Source organism: Vitis riparia, chromosome 5 (genome assembly GCF_004353265.1).
Source record: "Vitis riparia cultivar Riparia Gloire de Montpellier isolate 1030 chromosome 5, EGFV_Vit.rip_1.0, whole genome shotgun sequence".
Classification (NCBI taxonomy): domain Eukaryota; kingdom Viridiplantae; phylum Streptophyta; class Magnoliopsida; order Vitales; family Vitaceae; genus Vitis; species Vitis riparia.
Genome location: NC_048435.1, coordinates 3,765,328 through 3,784,856, shown reverse-complemented (window position 1 = coordinate 3,784,856; position 19,529 = coordinate 3,765,328). Strand labels below are relative to the sequence as shown.

Here is a 19,529-nt window from a genome sequence, read left to right as displayed (position 1 = left end):
TGCAAGCATAGTTTGAAATTCTTAGATTCCAACAAAGGTGGCTTTCTTTGCTTAGGAAGCTATTTGAGAAATGATTTTGACATTTGATCAATTGAAAGGAGGGGATGATTAATGTCAAATACTTGTGACTTGTAAGATTTGGTTGATTCGTCTTAAATTTTTTTTGCATGATCTGGTTTATAATAATAAACCACAAACATTGTTAGGCAATTGTGATGTCTGTGCTCTAACTCAATGACTTGGCATCACTAGCAATAATTCAATCTATACTCTTCACCCTGGAGTGTAGTTAATTTATGGAAGCTTGTTGAAGTTCAAAAATAGAATACAGACAATTGTATGTGTGAAGCTTCACTTGGGATGCTAGTGGAAATACAATGAAAGTTGAAAATTATTTGGAGATCAGGTTGGTCATTGTTGTTACAAACTGATGATATGAACTGATATCTTGGTTGGGTCTCCCTATATCCTCATGCTCCTTTGGCACCTTTGTATTTGTGTTTGCTCCTTGCTACGTGAAGTCTTCCTTCGTATGGTTCAGAGGTGGCACACCCTCAAAATTTTAGAGACTGAACCAGACCCTTTTGTGGGGTGTGACCTTAAACATATGATGGTCATTTGAGTTCAGAGAAACAGATAAGGTTGGAGACCTAGGAATCATCTACTTAAGAGTGTGTTTGACAATAATTTTAGAAAGTGTTTTTCAAACATAAAAAAGATTAGAAACACTTCCTAGAATCACAATCAAACGTACTCTCGGTAAAATGGCTTTGTATATTTTGTTTGATTGCTTATGTTTTTTCTCTTTGTTAATTTCATTTTGGTCACTAGAACTTCAGATCTTGATTTTCGTCACAAGAAAGTTGGGTAACAGTTAGAAACCCATTTCCATCATTTGACTTCATGTTGTGATCATTTATAGTTTAATATGTATGCACCTAACAGCTTTTGGTGCTTCATGTTCATCCTTTTCCTTGAGATGGATGATCCCCAAATCTGAGGATGAATGAATTTCTCCCTCTAGACTCTTTTAGCTTTCTGAAACTGGTTTGATCTCCATATTTCTGGATTCTGTGAGGCAGAGATATTCACTTCACTTATCATAACATCCCTCTTTTGTAGTGTTTCTGTGTTTAGTTCTCAAAGAGTTCCTTTATTGAGGTAACATGAACCTTAAGCTTATCCCTTTCTCTAGTGTCCTTTGGAGTAATGGTGGTTAAGTTTGATATGATTCGTCAATACAACTCGAATTTGATATGTTTTTAATTGGTTTGGATGTTAACGAGTATAATCCATTTAACAAATATAGATCGTTTTTAGATTAAAATGCATAATATGAATTAACCTATATAATAATTATGTTGATTACAATTTAAATTTGAAAAAATAGATTAATTGAATCATAAATGCATCGGGGTTGTGAGATTAATCATATGGATTTAAAAAAAAAACATAATCCGATCTAAGTACCAAATGGATTACACGACCTATTATTGTTTAATAATTAGGTTAGATTAGACGGATACAACCCATCAACATGAATACACGAATTATGAAAATATTTTTACTTTTTAAGAAAAAAGTCGGGTTGATTTTCTCGACAATGGATTTTAACAAACCAAAATAATATAAAATTTACATTATTAAATATAGTTAGAAAAATTATCTCTTTCTACTTCTCAATAATTAGCCTTTTTTAAGAAAAAAAAATTATATATATACATGTATATATAAAAGAAAAGCAACTACTAGAGTGGGAGGGTGAGAGTCGAGGAATCGTCATTTCTTTCTCTCATTCAAAACCAAGCATGAGACTTTCATCTTGCATAGTTCTTAAGTGATATGAGAAAGAAGAATTCGTTTTCTTTTATTTTTCATTACCTTCCTCGCATATATAAGACTGAATCCATTCGATTTTTAAAAAGGATTACTAATCTTTAACTTTCCAATAAATCCTTCATCTATGGTTGTAAATGACTAATTTTTTCAATATTTTTGACCTTGGTTCCGTAATAGCAAGTCTAAAAGATTAAAAAAATAGAATCATCTAATTTGATTATATATAATTAACACGTCAAATTCAATTCATTTCTTCAATAAGTCAATAATTAATTTTCTAAAATTATTTTATTTAAATACTGATTATTTTTTTTAAGTGGGGAATTTTGTTTTTTTTTTTAATGAATATTCTAATTAATTAATATATATACTAATTTTTTAAACAGCTTGATAATTTTGATTTTTGGCACAAATACTCGTATTAATTCAGATATTAAAAATAGTAAATGACTAAAATAACCCTAGGCGGCTGGTCGAATATTGTATTACCAACGACTACCCACGCGCTTTATACAAAATAGATTTTTTGACGTCCAAATTTGGGAGAAGGAAGACGAAGAAGACGAAGAAGAAGATCTGAGAAGATGTACGGATTCACGAGCGTGAGCAGCAAAGGAGACCTAGAAGAGGGAACTCTCTACCCTGGTCTCAGCTATGGAGAGAACGAGCTCCGTTGGGGTTTCATTCGCAAGGTCTATGGCATCTTGGCCGCCCAGATCCTCCTCACCACCCTCGTCTCTTCCTTCACCGTCCTCTACTCTCCCCTCAACCTTCTTCTCAGGGGAAATTCCGGCCTTCTCTTGTTCCTTATCTTCTTGCCCTTCATCTGTAAGTCGCTCCCTCGTCTCCTTCTCTTCATTTTCGCGTTTTAGGGTTTTGTTTCTGCGTTGTTACTTTCTGCCGTACATGGAAATTTTGGATTTTATTTTTATTTTATTTTATTTTTCTGTGGGCATGAGAGTTTTTGGTTATGGGAGATCTAACTTGGCAGTCATCGAAATTCGAACTTGTGTCTCGAGAAACCAAATGGTCATGTTCGAAAGACGTGGGTCCAGATTTTGGTTTCTTTCTGTCATCAATATTTGTTGTCAGATATGTGTTGATTTTTATGTGTGTATTTGGGAGTCTGATCGGATTAAAATCCTCAAAATACATAAACCCGCCGCTAGGATCGTTTTCATAGGATTTAGGTTTCCGAGGTATTAATTATTATTGAGTCAGAACTCAGAAGCGAGTTCCATCTCCTTTAGGGAGGAAAACAAACAGGCCTAGTCTCGCCAAGAAATGGTGTTCAAATGCTATATTGATTCTTTTGTTCAGTCAATCAACTCAATTTGGAGTCTTCTGAAGTCTGTTTGTTTCTGGGGTTTCATTTATTTGTTTTCCTGCACCCTCTCTCCATGTTTTCACTCTTGTTTCTTTTAGTATATGAAGGAAGATTATTCATACGTGATTCATCCTTTGACTGGTTTCTTAAGCTAATTATGTTAATTGAATTCCACTCACAAACCCCAAATCTTTGCAGTGTTGTGGCCACTTCATGTGTATCAGCAAAGGCATCCTCTGAACCTCATTTTCCTCGGACTTTTCACTGTGTCCATGAGTCTCACCGTTGGAGTGAGCTGTGCTAAGACAGATGGTCAGTCTGCAACTTCCTCCTCTGCTTTAGATGTTCTGCATTTTGATTCTACCTCTAAAATTATGCTCTCTCATCATGTTTTGGGGTTCGGTTTTCACAGGAAGGATTGTACTTGAAGCATTGATTTTAACATCAGCTGTGGTTTCCTCTCTGACTGGGTACACTTTCTGGGCTTCTAAGAAGGGCAAAGACTTCAGCTACCTTGGACCCATCCTGTTCTCCAGTCTCATAATACTCATCCTGACTGGCTTTATCCAGGTCAAGCATCTCTGTTTCTTTAAATCAATGCATACTTGATTATCACCTTATATGCAGCAGCTGACCTGATGGTTCTTGATCTTTTATTGTTGTGCAGACGTTCTTCCCACTTGGATCTACATCTGTCGCTGTTTATGGTGGACTCAGTGCTATCATTTTCTCAGGTTATATTGTTTATGACACCGACAACCTCATAAAGCGCTTCACCTACGATGACTACATTTGGGCATCCGTTGCTCTCTATTTGGACATTCTGAACTTGTTCATTGCCATCATGGAGATCTTGAGAGGAGGGTCAGACGGCTAATTGTATAGCCTACTCTTCACTGGCCTGGGCATGACTTGAAATATATAGAGTGGTACATGGAGATCCTGCAATATATTGAGGGGTACATGGACATAATCCATCCATAACTCAAGTAAGGCATCACTGTGGATAAAACATATGGTTTTTATGCTTTTGTTTTACACCTGAATTGGGCTATTTCAATTTGCTGTTTCTTAACCTTGCATAATGAAGTACATTAAATAAATTTATAATGGAGATCATCTTATTGAAGTAGTTGTTGCTTTTTCCTATCTGTCCTCAAACAATGGCGAAGTCCTGCCTGAAAATTCTTTGCCCCAAGTTAGAGATCGATGCCTGCCACTGGGCTTTGTGACAAATAGACCAAGGGCAGTATTTTTAAACATGCTGGTAAATTTCCTTACTGTTGAAGAGTGGACCATTTTCCCCTTCGCCCCCCTTTTATCGCTAAGAAACAGGAGCTAGCTGGATTTTAGGACAACTGGTAAAACCTTGAGTAGGTTGGCTGTTGATCTGATTTACGTGGCCTGAATTTGAATGTACATGAATAGGATTATTGGATGATTATTGCTCTCCACCCAATGGATCATCTTATAAAACCAGGAAATTCCCAAGACTTGTTTATGTATGCAGTTAGCAGCAGCCATTTTTGATATTTAACATGCTATGTAGGTGGTGTTTATTTCCCATCAATGGCAGTGCTATACCCCAGTGTGGCACGCTGTTCCTCCGCTGGCCTGATAGAAGGTTGCAGAAAGCCATCAACTTTTCACACGATTTTTTTTCTTTGTTTTAGTATATGAAAGAAATTACAAAATCCTGACACGCTGAACTGGAGTCGGTGTAGGAGTTAAAGTTTAACCAAAACAGACAAAAAAAATCCAAAAAAAAAAAGCCCATCACGAGCCTACATGAAAATCCAATTTATTAACCTACCAATGTAATCTTTCAACAATTAGATCAACTGGTGCGCCATACCCAGATGATAGAATTGGAAGCCTGGATTTTGAATGATTTGGACTATTAAGAAAGGACAAGAACCCTGTATCCATAGGTGCACCCCCTTTTTATGGTGCTCTTTTAATATATTTGCTTTGTTGGCCTTTCAAAAAATAATAATAAAGAAAGGACAAGAAAAAAGGCATTGGATTCATTACTTAATCAGGAAGCCTTGCTCTCAAGTTCAATGCCTGATATGCCCGAACTCAATAGGGGCTGCAGCTGGGATGACACGACACCAGAAACAGATACCCTCATTCGGCATGCATCCAGATCATATGCAACTAAAATGCAAAAAAAGAACATGAAAAATCAGTTCCTGAAAAAATGAGAATATGGATCAGAGTAGCAATCCAACTCACATGGATCAATTAAGCCAAATATGATCACATTTGTTCAAAGATCACAACACCATTGTTAAAGGAAAGGAATAATTTTTCCCCTTTTTCCAATTGTGTAACTTCCAAGCAAATAGTTGTTATGATTTTTACATTTCACCCAATCCCACAGCTGGTTCCACATTCTAGTCCTTCCCAAATTCACAAGGGCCCAGCATCAACATCAGTTGTGGCCAGGGAAAACTCAGTTCATGGAGATGTTAAGAGTTGCTATACAGACAAGTAGGAGACCAAGAGAATTGTTTAGGGATCATTTTTTTCCCCTTTATCAGGTGGAGTGAGGTGGGTAGGAATAAGATTTCTGTGGATCTAATTGCATTACACCCGTTTATTAATTTGGTACAACTGCAAGGCCCCATTTAAGGTAATTGGCCTCCAAAGATTGCCTACTTAAGCTGGGTTGAGGTGAATGGTCAGTGGCTCCTAATAAATAAAAAACCGAGCACAGGTTCTGTCCATGCCTTTGAAGGCAAGCAAGAGACAAAGGGAAACTCCCAAGTATTGACGTTTTTAAAAACAGAGCAGTAATGAGTTCCAATAAGAAGCTACCTAATCAATTAGAGAAGAGAAACAGAATGTCCCAGGTGAATTTGGAACTTGGATAATGATCTATGGCACAGGATTTACAGGGAGCTATATTAGAGGGAATGAGATGAAGACAGTTTTCAAATTGAGGGAAAATGAAGAGATGGTGATGACATGACATGAATATAAACAATTTTTAGCTTCTAAGAGATTTACATTATAATAAACTAAAAGCTGAAGATGAACAATGACATGAAATGTAAATAAACGCTTTCCTAGAGAAACCCATCAAGGAGTGTAGTTTATCCAATGCAATGAAATCATAATATATATGTATAAATATGTAGATGTAGATATATTGTCTTGCCCTGGTATTGAGGTTTGATCAAGACTTAGCAGGCTCATCATCATCATCTTCAATATCCCAAGTGAGATCTTCGTCTTCCTCTGCAGCACTTAGTCGCTTTCGCAGATCAGCTTTATTAGCAGGGCTCCCACTCACACCCACCTTACTCTCATCAATGCTTCCAATGTCTTCAATCTCATCCCATCCAAGGTCTTCTTCCTCCGGCAATGAAGGTGGGCTTGAAACGATCGAGACACTATCAGTCCTCCCCTCTGAGATCATTTTCTCAGATTTTGTTTCTGACTTGTCACTATCAGATCTCCCATCTGAATTCACCCTCTCGTCAGGGGCCTGTTCATGAACGACACCCTTCTTCAAACTCTCCTCCAACCGTGAATTCTCAACAATTTTCTGCTCCATCACGGATGCAGAAGAATTTTCCTGGTTCAATTCTCTCTTCAACTCAGACCCATTACTCTTTTCCTCGTCATCTTCATCATCGTCAATGTCCCAGCTCAAATCCTCCTCCTCGTCCCCGGCAATCGCTCTATTCACAAGATTCACTCTCGCGTCCTCGACTAGCTTAAGCTTATGAATCCTGTAAAAATACCTACTCCAAAAAGTATCGTGATCAACCACATTGGGAACAACCTTACTGTAAATCTCTCCCATTACCCCATTCGCTTCCGACAGATTTTCAATCTCCGCGCTCTTATCCTCCAACACGAACCCTAATTTCCACTTACTGAAACCATCCAAGTCCTCAGGTTCTTCACGGTAGGTATTTTCATCACATTGAATTGCACGCAACTGCACATCAAACCTACTGTACCGCTGCGAACTCAAACTTTGACTACTCAATTGCTGACTATTAGTATCCGAAGGAGAATCAATATCGTGTTCCTCAGCCGCGAGAAGTGCATCCCTACCGTGAGTGATGATCTCAGCCGTCCCTCGCCACACCGAGCTCCCGATATCATCAATCGCCTGCCCCACCGACTCGAGAGAATCCTGAGCCACCGACGCCCCAACCTCAAGCGACGCCGGGAGGTCCTTGACGGCGCGACTCGCCACGTCGCGGATCACCGCCGTCTCCTTCTTAAGACCCGTGCCGAATTCCTCGATATCGCGGCGGTAGCTCTCGATCACCGACTCGGATTTGGAGGCCAGGGTTTTGATCAGACCCCCAAAACTCCAGGCTGCATTGGGATTAGGGTTTCGGTGATTGGGTTCATCATCGCCCGGATCGGGGTGGGCGGCGCTGTGGGGTGGGTCGGAAGCAGGCTCAGGGTCGTCGGCGAAGACGGATTTGAAGAAGTTCATGGCCGGAAGAATTGAGGGATAATGGGGTCAGGGTTTGGGAGGATCCATTATATAGAAAGAGATGAGCTGGTACCCATCACGTGTATGGAAACCCAATTTTACCATCAGAAAAATGAGTGGGACACATGGTCTTCTCCCGCAGCCTGCAACTGCATTCAAATTTTTTGCTTATATTCATTCTTTACCTTATGACAAGCCTAAATAAATAATCATCCATTCATCTTTTATTGATTCATACAATAATCTTTGGATTGTAAGATTTCTTTGTGAAAATGATGTCATTAAGAAGAGCTTATCAGTGGCAAACCAAAAATTTATAGATTAGAATATGCCACGTGGGCACCTTTCTTAATTTCTCATGGCCATGTATGTGACAATGCCAACAAGGCAATCTTAAAGAAATCCACATGGGTGATTCTTGTTATTCAGACACACATAAGATGACTGCAAATCCACATCACCCACCATGGATGGTAGCCAAATCCCATCTCACACAGTCCCTTCACTGATGAAGGGCAGGCTTGCACTAAGGGGTGCCCCCTTAGTGCTCCAACAGTGCCCACCAGTGTTCCAAACTGTTGTTTCTTACTAGTATTCTGCATCTTCTTCAATACATGCTCTATCCTTTTCTTTTTTTTTTCTTTCCCCTGAAAATATTGAGCAAGGAAGCAAAGCCTGAAGGACTAGAGATCTAGTACAAAAGGAAAGACAAGAGTCTAAGAGAAGGGGCGTCTAGTGTACAAGATTAGGTAGACGAGACACTCTTTGAATTTCCTTGATGATCAGTTCCTTTTCCTCTTCGAATTGATCGTCGTCAGCTCCTGCAATGTGTGATACATTAGCACCGATGGTCGCAGCAGATAGTGAAATTTGGTGAGTTTTGATTATGGAAGAAACATGATGGCCAAATGAGGTTCACCTTTGCCACCAGACAGACTCTGAAGCAATGCCAGCAATCTCTCATGGTTTTTAGCCAGGATAACCTTTATTTCTCGGGGTTTGTTTGGATTAGCGACAAATATCTGCATGTAAAATAAGACAAATAAACTGAATTAGGAAACTTGAATATTCATGGCTGAGAACCAAGATCTGGATGGTGATCAATGCAGAAAAATTAGAAGCATTTGCAGAAACTGACATTATAAATTTTTGGTAGAAGGGAGAATTTAAAGGCATTTCAGCATACTTTTTTAACCACTGAGGTATGCAAGAAAATTACATACAGTTACGATCACCAAATAAGAGAGGATGTTAATCAAAGTAGAAATCCAATGTATCATAAGTGGCAGTTTCTAGGTTGGGGGAAGTATGATGTAGTCACTCCTGGTGGGCAGGGATAAAGAATAGCAATTGGCATATATTGGGGGAAAGAAAGAAAATTCAGCACCTTGAAAATGTGGAAAGCAGAGATCTGGATATTTTTACTTGAATCCTGCTCAAAATATCAGAAAAAAATACAAACAAGAAAACAAACATGTTAAAACTACTGAGAAAGGAACATCTAAAGTCAAGCAGTTCCAAGTATGTATTAAAAAATGAAACAGACTAGACCATTATAGCTTAGGGTCCACAAGTCCATGAAAAGCTAATATAATTAGCTCAAGACCTGAACCCACCAACAGCTAACTGTCCACTGCCATACCCACCCAGCATGAGCATGGCACAGCCCAGTATACATCCAGTCATGGCACTGCCCAGCACACATGCTGCCACAGCATGACCTGCATTTACATGCTACTGGACCAATCTTAGTTGGATGGACAGCTTTATCCCCATATCTCTGATGGCTGCAACTAATGTCATTATCCCAACAGCCAATGAACTTAGTACAGGCCAAATTTCCATTTTACTGAAAAAAATTTAGTTACAGCCTCCAATACACACACACACACACATAACACACTGCATCTTACCAACCCATCTTACTACAAAAAGTAAAATATTACCCCATGTTGTACAATCAGGGTGGTCTTGACTCTGGTCATGACACAAAAATTGGGTGAACATGTGGGTATGATTCCCGGGCTAAGAAGTAGCAACAGAATAAAACAAGATGAAAGACCAGCAGATAAATGCACAATGGTGACAAGTTTTAAGTGGATTTTAATTGTCCTCTAAATTGATGCCCTTGGACTGGTAATGCCGAAAATAATAGTTGAACCAGAATTAAGAAGCAAACCAGATTTAGAGAGAAGAAGACAGGCAGAGTAAAAACCCTTAAGAAAAGCAAATTCCAAGCATGTTTGTATGAAGGGATATTAGCAATAGGACTGAATTTAGTTTTGCTGAATGGTGAACTAGCTAACATCATGAGGAACCACGGACCATGCATATACTTGTGATCAGACTATATAATACTGCAGCACTAAATGATTCTTAACAGAAGTAAAAATCATTATATATACTAAATTAGTGCTAGGAATGTTCTCCAAATAGATGCTCAGTTAGACGATACTGATGTGGTACTCATTCTCAGCAACTAAATACTTATCAGTGTGACCAAGTGCAGCACATCCTACAGGTCATGTAAACAGAGTAAGATCATAAACATCAGAAATTAAAAAGGAAAAGATCATTGTGTACCTTCAACAATGTCATCATAACTTTCAAATACCGAACTTCTAAGATGTAGCGCTTCATTATATGGGAATTTGGAGGCTCCAAAAGAAATTCCGAGAGAAGCTAAAATCATCAAAACTTTAACATTAACACCTTATGGATTAAAATAATTACAGGAAGCAGATCAGTCAAATCATAACCCTCAACTAACCTTTAAAGATTGTCTTCTTGTCACATAGTTGGGAGAGGTCAAAAGCTTTTCATATTGATCAAAGAACTGGATCAACAAATCTAATCAGATAAGCTAAAAGAACAATAGGCAGCAAACATAACACAACGAATGTGAAGAGCATCTTCAGTGAACGTGAAGAAAGTCTTCTTATTTACCTGCACCATGCAGGTGCAGACAATAAGGAATAACTGCAGTATGACATTACTTAAAGCACAGGCACTTCAGATGATCAGAATCATCCTTGAAAAAGTTATTGACCGAGAATATCTCCTAGGTGAAAGGATTTAATAATCAGAATAGTTTTACATAGCTAAACTAAGATTTATCACTGTCTAGATGTTCCGAATCATATTCCATGACAGATAAGGAAAAACAAACAAACCTCATCATAATGAGCAGTTAGGAATACAGCGACTGCATTTCCATGTTTCGTAAGGAGATCCTGCAAAACATTTCTCTAAGGATGTAGAATGGCAAGATGCATGGGACCTCAAATTTGACAACAAAAACAAATAAATATCAGAACCTAAAAAATTCATAGATCTGACCTTAAAGGTCAAAAAGGCATCAGAAGCAACATCAAAATTAGGCAGCTCCACAAATTTGAAGAACAACTCAAAGCTTGTAGACTCCAATATATATCTGAAAGAAGATTACAAAAAATTAAATGGTTGCAAATGGAAATTAGCTCCAATCTTTGATAAGCAGAAATCTCTCTTTTTGTGAGGATGGTTCCCCTTATTGGGAGAAAGTTTGTCCTCTTCTATGAGATCTTTCTCCTCCACTTTTACTAGTGTATCCCTGCTTTAACCATCTAGAACTTTTGCCCTTTTTTTTTTTTTTTTTTTTTCCAATATACTACCCGGAATGCCCTTCAAAGGACTGAAATCTGTCTTGGTCCACCCAATTTACTCTTTCACCTTCTCTTCAAGCTCATAATTGGGCTTGTGGGCACACTCCTTAGTACAGCCTTGATGACCATTAGGTTGACATTACTAATGAGTCATAACTCATGGCCTAAATTAGATTGACTTATGAAAACTCTTAGGGCTACATGGACCTTAAAGGCCTTAGGTTGAGACTCTTCTTAGGCTATGTGGCCATTCTTAGACATTACATAGGCCTGGCAAGGCTCTTTTGAGATTATTTGGCCATCTTGACACTTAGATTGGCCTTGCAAGCATCTTTTTCCCTTTATTTTTATTTTTTCTGTTACACAGAATCAAACCTGGAACCTCTCCCATAACCATCCAAACCTCTTGCCACTTGAGCGAAGCCTCAAGTGCAATTGGCCTGCCAAGCTTCTTAACAGACTGGTCACACTCTTGGGTCAGTTCAAACCATTTTATTGGCCATGGCAATGGATAGCATCTATCAATATATATGGCTAATCTTGCTTTAATAAAGTTAAAAGAACATACAGGGCCTCATAAAGAATGAGGACTTTTTCTCAGGTCAGCTTGTACTTGGAGGTATGAAGCATAAGCATCAAGGATTTGAACATGTAATGTTGCAAATCCAGGCATTTTTCTTGCAAGCCTTTACAAACCATAATTCAGGTAGGCCATCATGAGTAAAAATTTATGAGGATTAATGATAACATCAATTATTTGGAAACTCCATCAGCTAGAAACATTGCTAAAACATCAAACCCACTTGCACAGATGAAAATTCCTTTTCATTGCTCTTCTAAGTTCCTTCTCTTTCGACTTTCCAATACAATAATTTTTTTCATAGATTCCAGTGCAATAATTGCTACTGTGACAGTAACAATGTAACTTCTTTCTCAAAATATTAACAGCTTCTTCAAGACCCCAAGAAACCATAACAAAGCAAGCAAAAGAATGAATGCCTTACTTTGCTAGAGTTTGGAATCTGATACATTCCCTCAACATATTTCCACAATTCACAGCAATTTCCTTGTTGTCATAACTGCTTGGAAAAGGTAACAATAAGTTGCTTGCATGATTACACAAATTAATTAATATAACGACATTCTGCACAATTGTAATTATACAACTATAAAAACAGTCAAGAAAAGGATATTAGACCAAAAAAAAGGATGAATATGCATATTCCCTACTTATATGATTATATAGGCTAATGATAGTAGGATTTCAATATCCAATATAATCTCACGCAAGCAAGAATATTAAGAGAAGAATTCTATCCAACCTTACTAACTACACACATCCATGTATAATAATTAAGAAAATTAAATTTTAGGAACTAAGCTTTTCGTTTTCATTTATGGCTATGCCAAGAAAAATGATTGTTTCATGATAGCAAGGTGATACAAGCATTAATAATGAAGTTACTAGCAGGCACTAATTGACAAGTTTTTATGCTCAATCTTGGTTAATGTTTAAGAACCTAACATGGATGTGGTTTTTCTTAAATTATTGTAGCATCCAGAAAAACAGTTCTAAATTATCTCTCAGCCCAGTTGTCTTCCTCAATCATCACTTTGCAAGACAACAATCTGGGTTCCGTATCATTTCTTTGCATGATAATATGTGAGGTACTAAAGTCCCACCAAATGACACCAATTCCTTGGCCTTTCATCGTTCATGTTATCTTTTAATATAATTCATCTCCTAAATTGGTCAATATCAGATAGTGGACTGCAAATCCATAGAGTGAGCATGTCTTTTTCCATATTAAGTGTCTACACAGTATGAGCGTGCTCTTAGATGCATGAATAGGCTTTTTTAAGGGAAAGCCAAAGGTGGCCAGGAAAATGTTTCTTTTTTCTTTTTTTTACTATTTATTTATTTTATTATTAAAAAATAGAAAGGAAAGATAGGGTATATTGAAAAAAGACACGTGTAATTATCTTACCACACAACAAGGAAGTCTAACAATTCAAAATGGTTCTCAATGTATTCAACACAACAATATCTGGAGTCAACCATCTGCCTTAACAATATGGACCAACAGTGGACTAAATCCTTTCTTGCCTGTGTCAGAAGAAATATATCATTAAATGTGGTTAGATAAGCCAAATAATGGATAGAAAGCTAGAATCTCAATAACTTACTTCCCATCCCAATATAGATAACTTGTGAATTAGAAGAGCAAGAACATCCTCTTTACAGATCTCAAGTGTCAGCTGGGAAACCTGTTCCATGTTTGGCTCAGTCTCCCCATCTCCAGAAAGCATAAATTTCATTGTTACAAAATTTTTTTCAACTTCTTCCAGAGCCTGTCATGAAACAAAATAAGATCAATATTCAAAACAAAACTTGCAATTAATGATAAGGAAATGGTTGAACAATGAGAAGTGGAAAGGCATCCTAAGCATCAGTTTAACGGTGCCAAAATCTTGAAATATAGGAAAGTAGATCTCCCAGGATATTCAACCCTTACTTCAAGTGGCAGTAAATTTTGAATTTAAACTACAAACTGTGAGTGACTAGGTACAATTTATCACTTAAATGCAATGCTTACAATTTGTATCCAAACTTAGATTATTTGCTCATCAAAATAACCAAAACTAAGAATACAATGAACTCCTCTCTGCAGTCCTATATGGATAATTTAATAAACAGGATAAGTTTTGTGGCAAGTTTAAGGATCAGTTCTTAGTTCTTGGGAAAGGAACTAGGAATTTGAGGCAAATATTTTTTAGGTTATAGACAACATCATATATGTTAAAGATGCTCTCCCCCTATTGGTCATCCTTTTATCTCCTGATTTGTAGCTTTCCATGAGAATCATTTTGCTTCTCTAATCAAAACAAGCTGCAGTCTCTCTTTAAGTTCAGTTGGAGCTTTTTCCCTAGCAAAATTTGCATGATCGGTTGGCTCATGCTCAGCACATAAGATACTTTCAACACCAAGTAATGGTTCATTGCAAAGTCAGCATCCAAGTTCTTCATGTCACTGGAACATTTGGAGTCAGCAAATCTTCTTACATCGCCAGCTTTTTATCATACATAGGCCTACAAGCAGTTGACAGGAGCCCAACTTCAGACTCATCTAAAACAGACCCATTTCAATATGGACCCAACTTTACTTGGAGTCCAATATCAATTGTCATTCCACTAATTAGAGATTCCCTCTGGGAGATATCTTCTTAACACTCCAGTATGAATTTTCACTGCAGACTTTCCAGTTCAACAGAGGTTGGAGTTTCTCAATCCTTTACATCCAATGGTTACTTCAGCTAAGGGAAGACAACTCCAACACAACTATCAAACCTCAGGGATGGACGATGGATAATTGCAAATTTGCAATGCAGGTGAAGTTAGAAGCATTTGCTCAAATTGATAATTGAAAATTTGTACCATGAAACCCTGACATGACCCTAGCACATGCCCAAGGGGTATACAAGATGGAACTGAAATCTAACAGAAGTGAAGGGTGGTGCAAGACACAGCTTGTTGCAAAGGGACTTTTCCTTTTCCAACATGATTCATGTCCTCTTGACTTTGGGATTACAATTTGAAAAGAGAGAAACTTTAAACTTCATGGCTTTTTTTAATTGATTTTGAGCAGGTTATACTACAAGACAATCAATACTGGTTTTCTTGAAGCTGATTTATGCATAAATCCAAAGTATGGCAGTTCAATCAAGTGATGGAGCCAAAAATAGGGCAGTGTCTACTATGACTGCTTAACATATGCAGGTTTCTTTCTTACTTTAATATTCACATTCCTTCTGTGAACTTCTGAAGTTATGCTTGCACAAAGCATATTTTTGATGGATTACTGCTTCTGTCAACTAATATTTGCTATTGATAATTTACCAAATCAGATCCTTTTCATTTTCTATATATATATATATATATATATATATATATATATATATATATATATATATATATATATATATTAATTGGAAAAAAATGGAAATATATTAACAGAGTGCCTAACATAAAATTGGTTGCAATCATTTACACAGTCTATTTGAAACATGCCTAGAGAAAAGGAAAAGTGAAACATTCAACCCCTAATTGGACGACACACACAAGGTCCTTAAGCCCACTTTTTACAGCCAGACTAGTACCATTTAACCCTTGAAAAATCATGGTAGTGCACTCTTTCCTAAAAGTCCAAAACAGACATATCAGAATCAGCTTCCATGCCAATCTTAAGTTGAGCACCCATAAAGGTTCCCTGCTAACTAAACCATACCTCTCTAGCTGAACAGGGAAGAATCCAAGACAGTCCAACTAGAGAGAACCAAAGCCTACAGCTCAGAAACCCAGTCACAACGGATAAGGACATGATTGGTAGACTCGGAATCACGCTCACAGAGACAACATTCATCTTCTTCTTATGAGATTGTCTGTGGTGAGGATTTTCTCCCCTACAGCTTAACAAAAAGACCAAACTTAGACGGCACCTTAGGATTCCATATTAACCTACATGAGAAGGTGACAACATCTCCTATAGTCAAAGAAACATAACAGGATCCAACTGAAAACAGAAGTATGGTTTGTCCTCCATGCTAGCTCATCTGATAAATCATTGGAGACAGAATAGGTGTTAAGCATCTGCAAAAATGAATCCACAAGTCGGTTACTGGTGCAAACTTGGACTACAACAACACCCATCCCCATAATGTGACACCCAAGCTTCTCTGTGAACAAGAACATTGAATAACCCATGAAAGTGGTCTTTTAATGGACCCCCTCCAAGCAAGTAGTCATGCCAAAACTTGATCCACTGATCTTTACCCACTGAAAAATGTGTCCTCCAAGAATATATATATATATATATATTCCCCACCTTCCAAATGACCTTCCATAGAGTTGAATGATAAACTTCTATATCTTCTATGGAACGCCATCCACCTTCTGTTTACCCATATTTTTTACAATTACCTTTCTCCAATAGCTGTCACACACCTCTACAAATCTCCAAAGTCATTTTCCGAGTAAAGTTCTGTCAAGAGGCACTAGTTTTCTAATGGCCAAATCCCCATCAGATTTATCAGACCAAATAGCAGACCACCTCACCAAATGATACTTGTTGTTTAAGTGGCCTCCCCGTCCGCCTATGGGAACTCCCTCTTAATCCTTTCTAATCTGTTGCTCCTTGCCTTTCTAGAATTATAAATACCAACAGAAAATAAATTTGCAAAGTAGAAAGGTACTCTTCAAAAGGGCAAGGCTCCCACCTTTAGAAAGATATTGCCGTTTCCAAAAAGTCAGCCCTCTTTTGAATATTTTCTCAACTGAATCCTACAATAAAGGAGACTTAATGACGCCCCAATGTAAACACAAATATTTTGTGGGAAGACTCCCCACTCTATGGCCCAAATGATTAGCCAACTTCTCAGGCCCATCCACCCTCCCAATTGGAATGAACTCACTTTCAACTAGGTTACCCTTCAAGCCAGACAATGCCTTAGAACACATAAAGGAAATTGGCAAAAAGTGGTGTGAAATCTCAACCCCCTTGCCTCCTCTACCTCCACCTTGTACCCTTTCATGAGACCACCATCAACAACCCCTTGCAAAAAATGAGGTAGTACTGTCATTACGGTTACGAATAAGTAATGGGTAAGAGGATCCATTTCCCTTAACATCTTGAGCATAGGAAAGAAATTGTTTTTCTGCTACTTATCCAATATTTTCACAAAGTCACAATACAAGCTTATTTTTCTACTATTAAGTGGCAATTTTGGGTGTTTTTAGCTTTTCAGTTCTTCCAACTTGAGGAAGTAATAAACATGGTGACAATTGGGACACCTGCAATCATCCAACTTGCTTGACTTGACAACGCATGGAGATCATAACATCCAGAGATATACTCATATAACAGTGTTTATTTACTTGGGAATGGGTACTTACCAGAAACAGGAACATTAGAACTGACATGGTTAACAAATTTTGTGCATGCAGAGAACAAAAGGTCTAGGTATACTTAAAGGAAAGCCTCAAAGCATTTTCATACAATGGCATGTAGCAAAGTTTTCATCTGTCACGTTATTATGCTGTTTCTTTTAATTCCCTTTTTTTGCATTCCTTTTTTTCTGTATATTTTTTGGATACAAACTTATTTGTTACCGATTTGAATCGATGTGTGCATAACACGCACAATTCAAATCAACATCAATCGAATCCCAATAACATGGGGTAGATTGCATGGATTCTATTCGAAATTCAACTCCATTAGAGTTGTGTCGTTCATTCACCTCTTTACGCCTTCAACTTCCTCCTTTTTCTGCCTGTGACAAACCATCTCATACAAAATTCCCTCACTATGTCCTCAATTGACTCTGAATCCTACCAGACTCAACTCTCTATTCCAAAAAGCAAAACCAAGATCTTTAAATATTTATAAAGCATAGAATTGGGGCATGCCCAGCCACCCAAAAAGCCATTGAATGACAGTTGCACTAGATAGTGTTCTGTGAGAATGGCAATACTATTTTTAAGAAAAAAATTTCTTACCAAAGTTCATGTTTCTAAAATAGCCTTAGATATGAGTCTTCAATTCACTGGAGGTAAGATTAAAAGGGAAGTGATAAGTCCATAATGAATTTACCCCTAAACCCTGCTAAACTTCAATCACTGCCAAACTTGATATCAAACATTGCTTATCCAAGATTCAAACACTATTTCCTTGAACCACTCCCTAGCCACATGTTGCTACCCAAATGTTGCATCCAGCAAACAGGACCCACATCAAAGCATGCAAATGGATGAAATTTAATCTATAATCCAATGAATATGCTGCAAAAATTGTAGTTTACAATGACCATGCAATATAATGCCATTTGAGGAATTCTACTAAGCCTTCACGAAAAAAAAAAAAAAAAAAGCAACTCAATCAATCACAAATTTGTACCACATTAACTTAATCAGAATTTAAGAAATTAATCACTGATATAGAAAACATTCGTAAACTCGATCCAAGTACAAACATTATTTACATTTCAAACAGACACCACTCCCCTGCCATGCGGTACTACCCCATTGTTCCATCCAGCAAACTCAACCCACTTCAAATATTTCATCAAGCACTATGCTATACCAATGGATGAAATTTAATCAGTAAATGATGAATGTGGTGAAAAGACATAAAAAGCATTCAATACAACCCCATGTGAGCACCTATACTGAACCCAAAAAGGCAATCCAACCAATCACAAAACATTACTATATTAACTTGATCAAAGTGCCCATTTAAGAATTTCATCGTCAATACATAGAAAATTCCTTAAACTCAATCCAAAATTCAAACATTATGTCCATTTCAGCAGACAGCCCTCCCCCGCTAGTACCCAATTGTAGCATCCAACAAACAGAACCCGACTCGGATATTCCTCTATCAAGCACCACGGCACACCAATGGATTAAATTTAAACTCCGATCGATGAATGCGGTAGAGCCACCTCCACCAAAGCCCCAAAACAAGCAACCCCATTAATGGCAAAAACATGTTGTATTGACTTAATCGAAGTACCCAGTGAGAAATTCATCATCAATGCAGAGAAAAATAGTCATGCATGGAAATGAACAAGGGAAACAACCTTTTCAAGGGCTTTAACTTCAGCAACGGTTTTGGAGTCGAGAGCCATCAGGCTGTCCTTGATCGCCTTCACGAGTTCCTGAGGGGTTTTAGGCCTGGAGGCCTTGAAGAAGGAGAACGACATGGGACTCTCTCCAAATTCCCACTTTTGCCACGGAAGATCACCTCCGTCTGTGGAGATGTTTCACCAGAGAAATGGAATTTGGGTTGATTCGCCTTGAAGCTTTCCGGGTGTAGATCGCCTGTTCGTGTAATGGGTAGTTGCTTAAATGTGATTTTCTACCTTAATCAATTTTGGGATTTTACAATTTTTGACTGGACATTCCAAGAGAATGCCGGGGATCTACCTTTCTAACACTGCTGTGTTTGGACAGATGGAAAAATAAGGTAAGAAAAAAAGGAAAACGCAAGGAAAAAAAAAATTACCATGGGATGAGGCTTTGAAAATTCAATTCTAAAAGATGCTTTGTATTCTTAAAAATATCGGGTTGATTTCATTCACCTTTTTGTCAGGTTCGACTAATACATCTAGTCTCTATTTATTTAAAATTAAAGTACACGATGAAATTTCAATTTAACAAAATAAGTGTATTTTCTTAAAACTTCAAATGTGTTGTA

General features: G+C 37.6%; 3 protein-coding genes across 3 annotated transcripts; 1 reads left to right on the top strand and 2 right to left on the bottom strand.

Annotated features, from left to right (window-relative positions):
- The first annotated feature begins 2,366 nt into the window (after positions 1-2,366).
- LOC117913771 (BI1-like protein) lies at positions 2,367-4,298 on the top strand. The gene is made up of 4 exons (XM_034828802.1): positions 2,367-2,667; positions 3,365-3,478; positions 3,579-3,736; positions 3,834-4,298. Exons 1-4 carry the CDS (start codon positions 2,424-2,426, stop codon positions 4,041-4,043), a joined length of 726 nt encoding a protein of 241 aa, XP_034684693.1. The 5' UTR covers positions 2,367-2,423; the 3' UTR covers positions 4,044-4,298.
- A 1,837-nt stretch (positions 4,299-6,135) lies between these two features.
- Positions 6,136-7,826, bottom strand: LOC117913769 (BSD domain-containing protein 1-like). Its single transcript, XM_034828800.1, has one exon. It carries the CDS (start codon positions 7,632-7,634, stop codon positions 6,351-6,353), a length of 1,284 nt encoding a protein of 427 aa, XP_034684691.1. The 5' UTR covers positions 7,635-7,826; the 3' UTR covers positions 6,136-6,350.
- Positions 7,827-7,947: 121 nt separating this feature from the next.
- LOC117913770 (calcium-binding protein 39) lies at positions 7,948-19,277 on the bottom strand. Its single transcript, XM_034828801.1, has 11 exons — positions 18,913-19,277; positions 13,466-13,630; positions 13,267-13,385; positions 12,283-12,357; positions 10,974-11,067; positions 10,808-10,867; positions 10,405-10,470; positions 10,218-10,316; positions 9,022-9,066; positions 8,554-8,656; positions 7,948-8,455 (listed from the first exon to the last, which is right to left on the bottom strand). Exons 1-11 carry the CDS (start codon positions 19,033-19,035, stop codon positions 8,367-8,369), a joined length of 1,038 nt encoding a protein of 345 aa, XP_034684692.1. The 5' UTR covers positions 19,036-19,277; the 3' UTR covers positions 7,948-8,366.
- Positions 19,278-19,529: the final 252 nt, after the last annotated feature.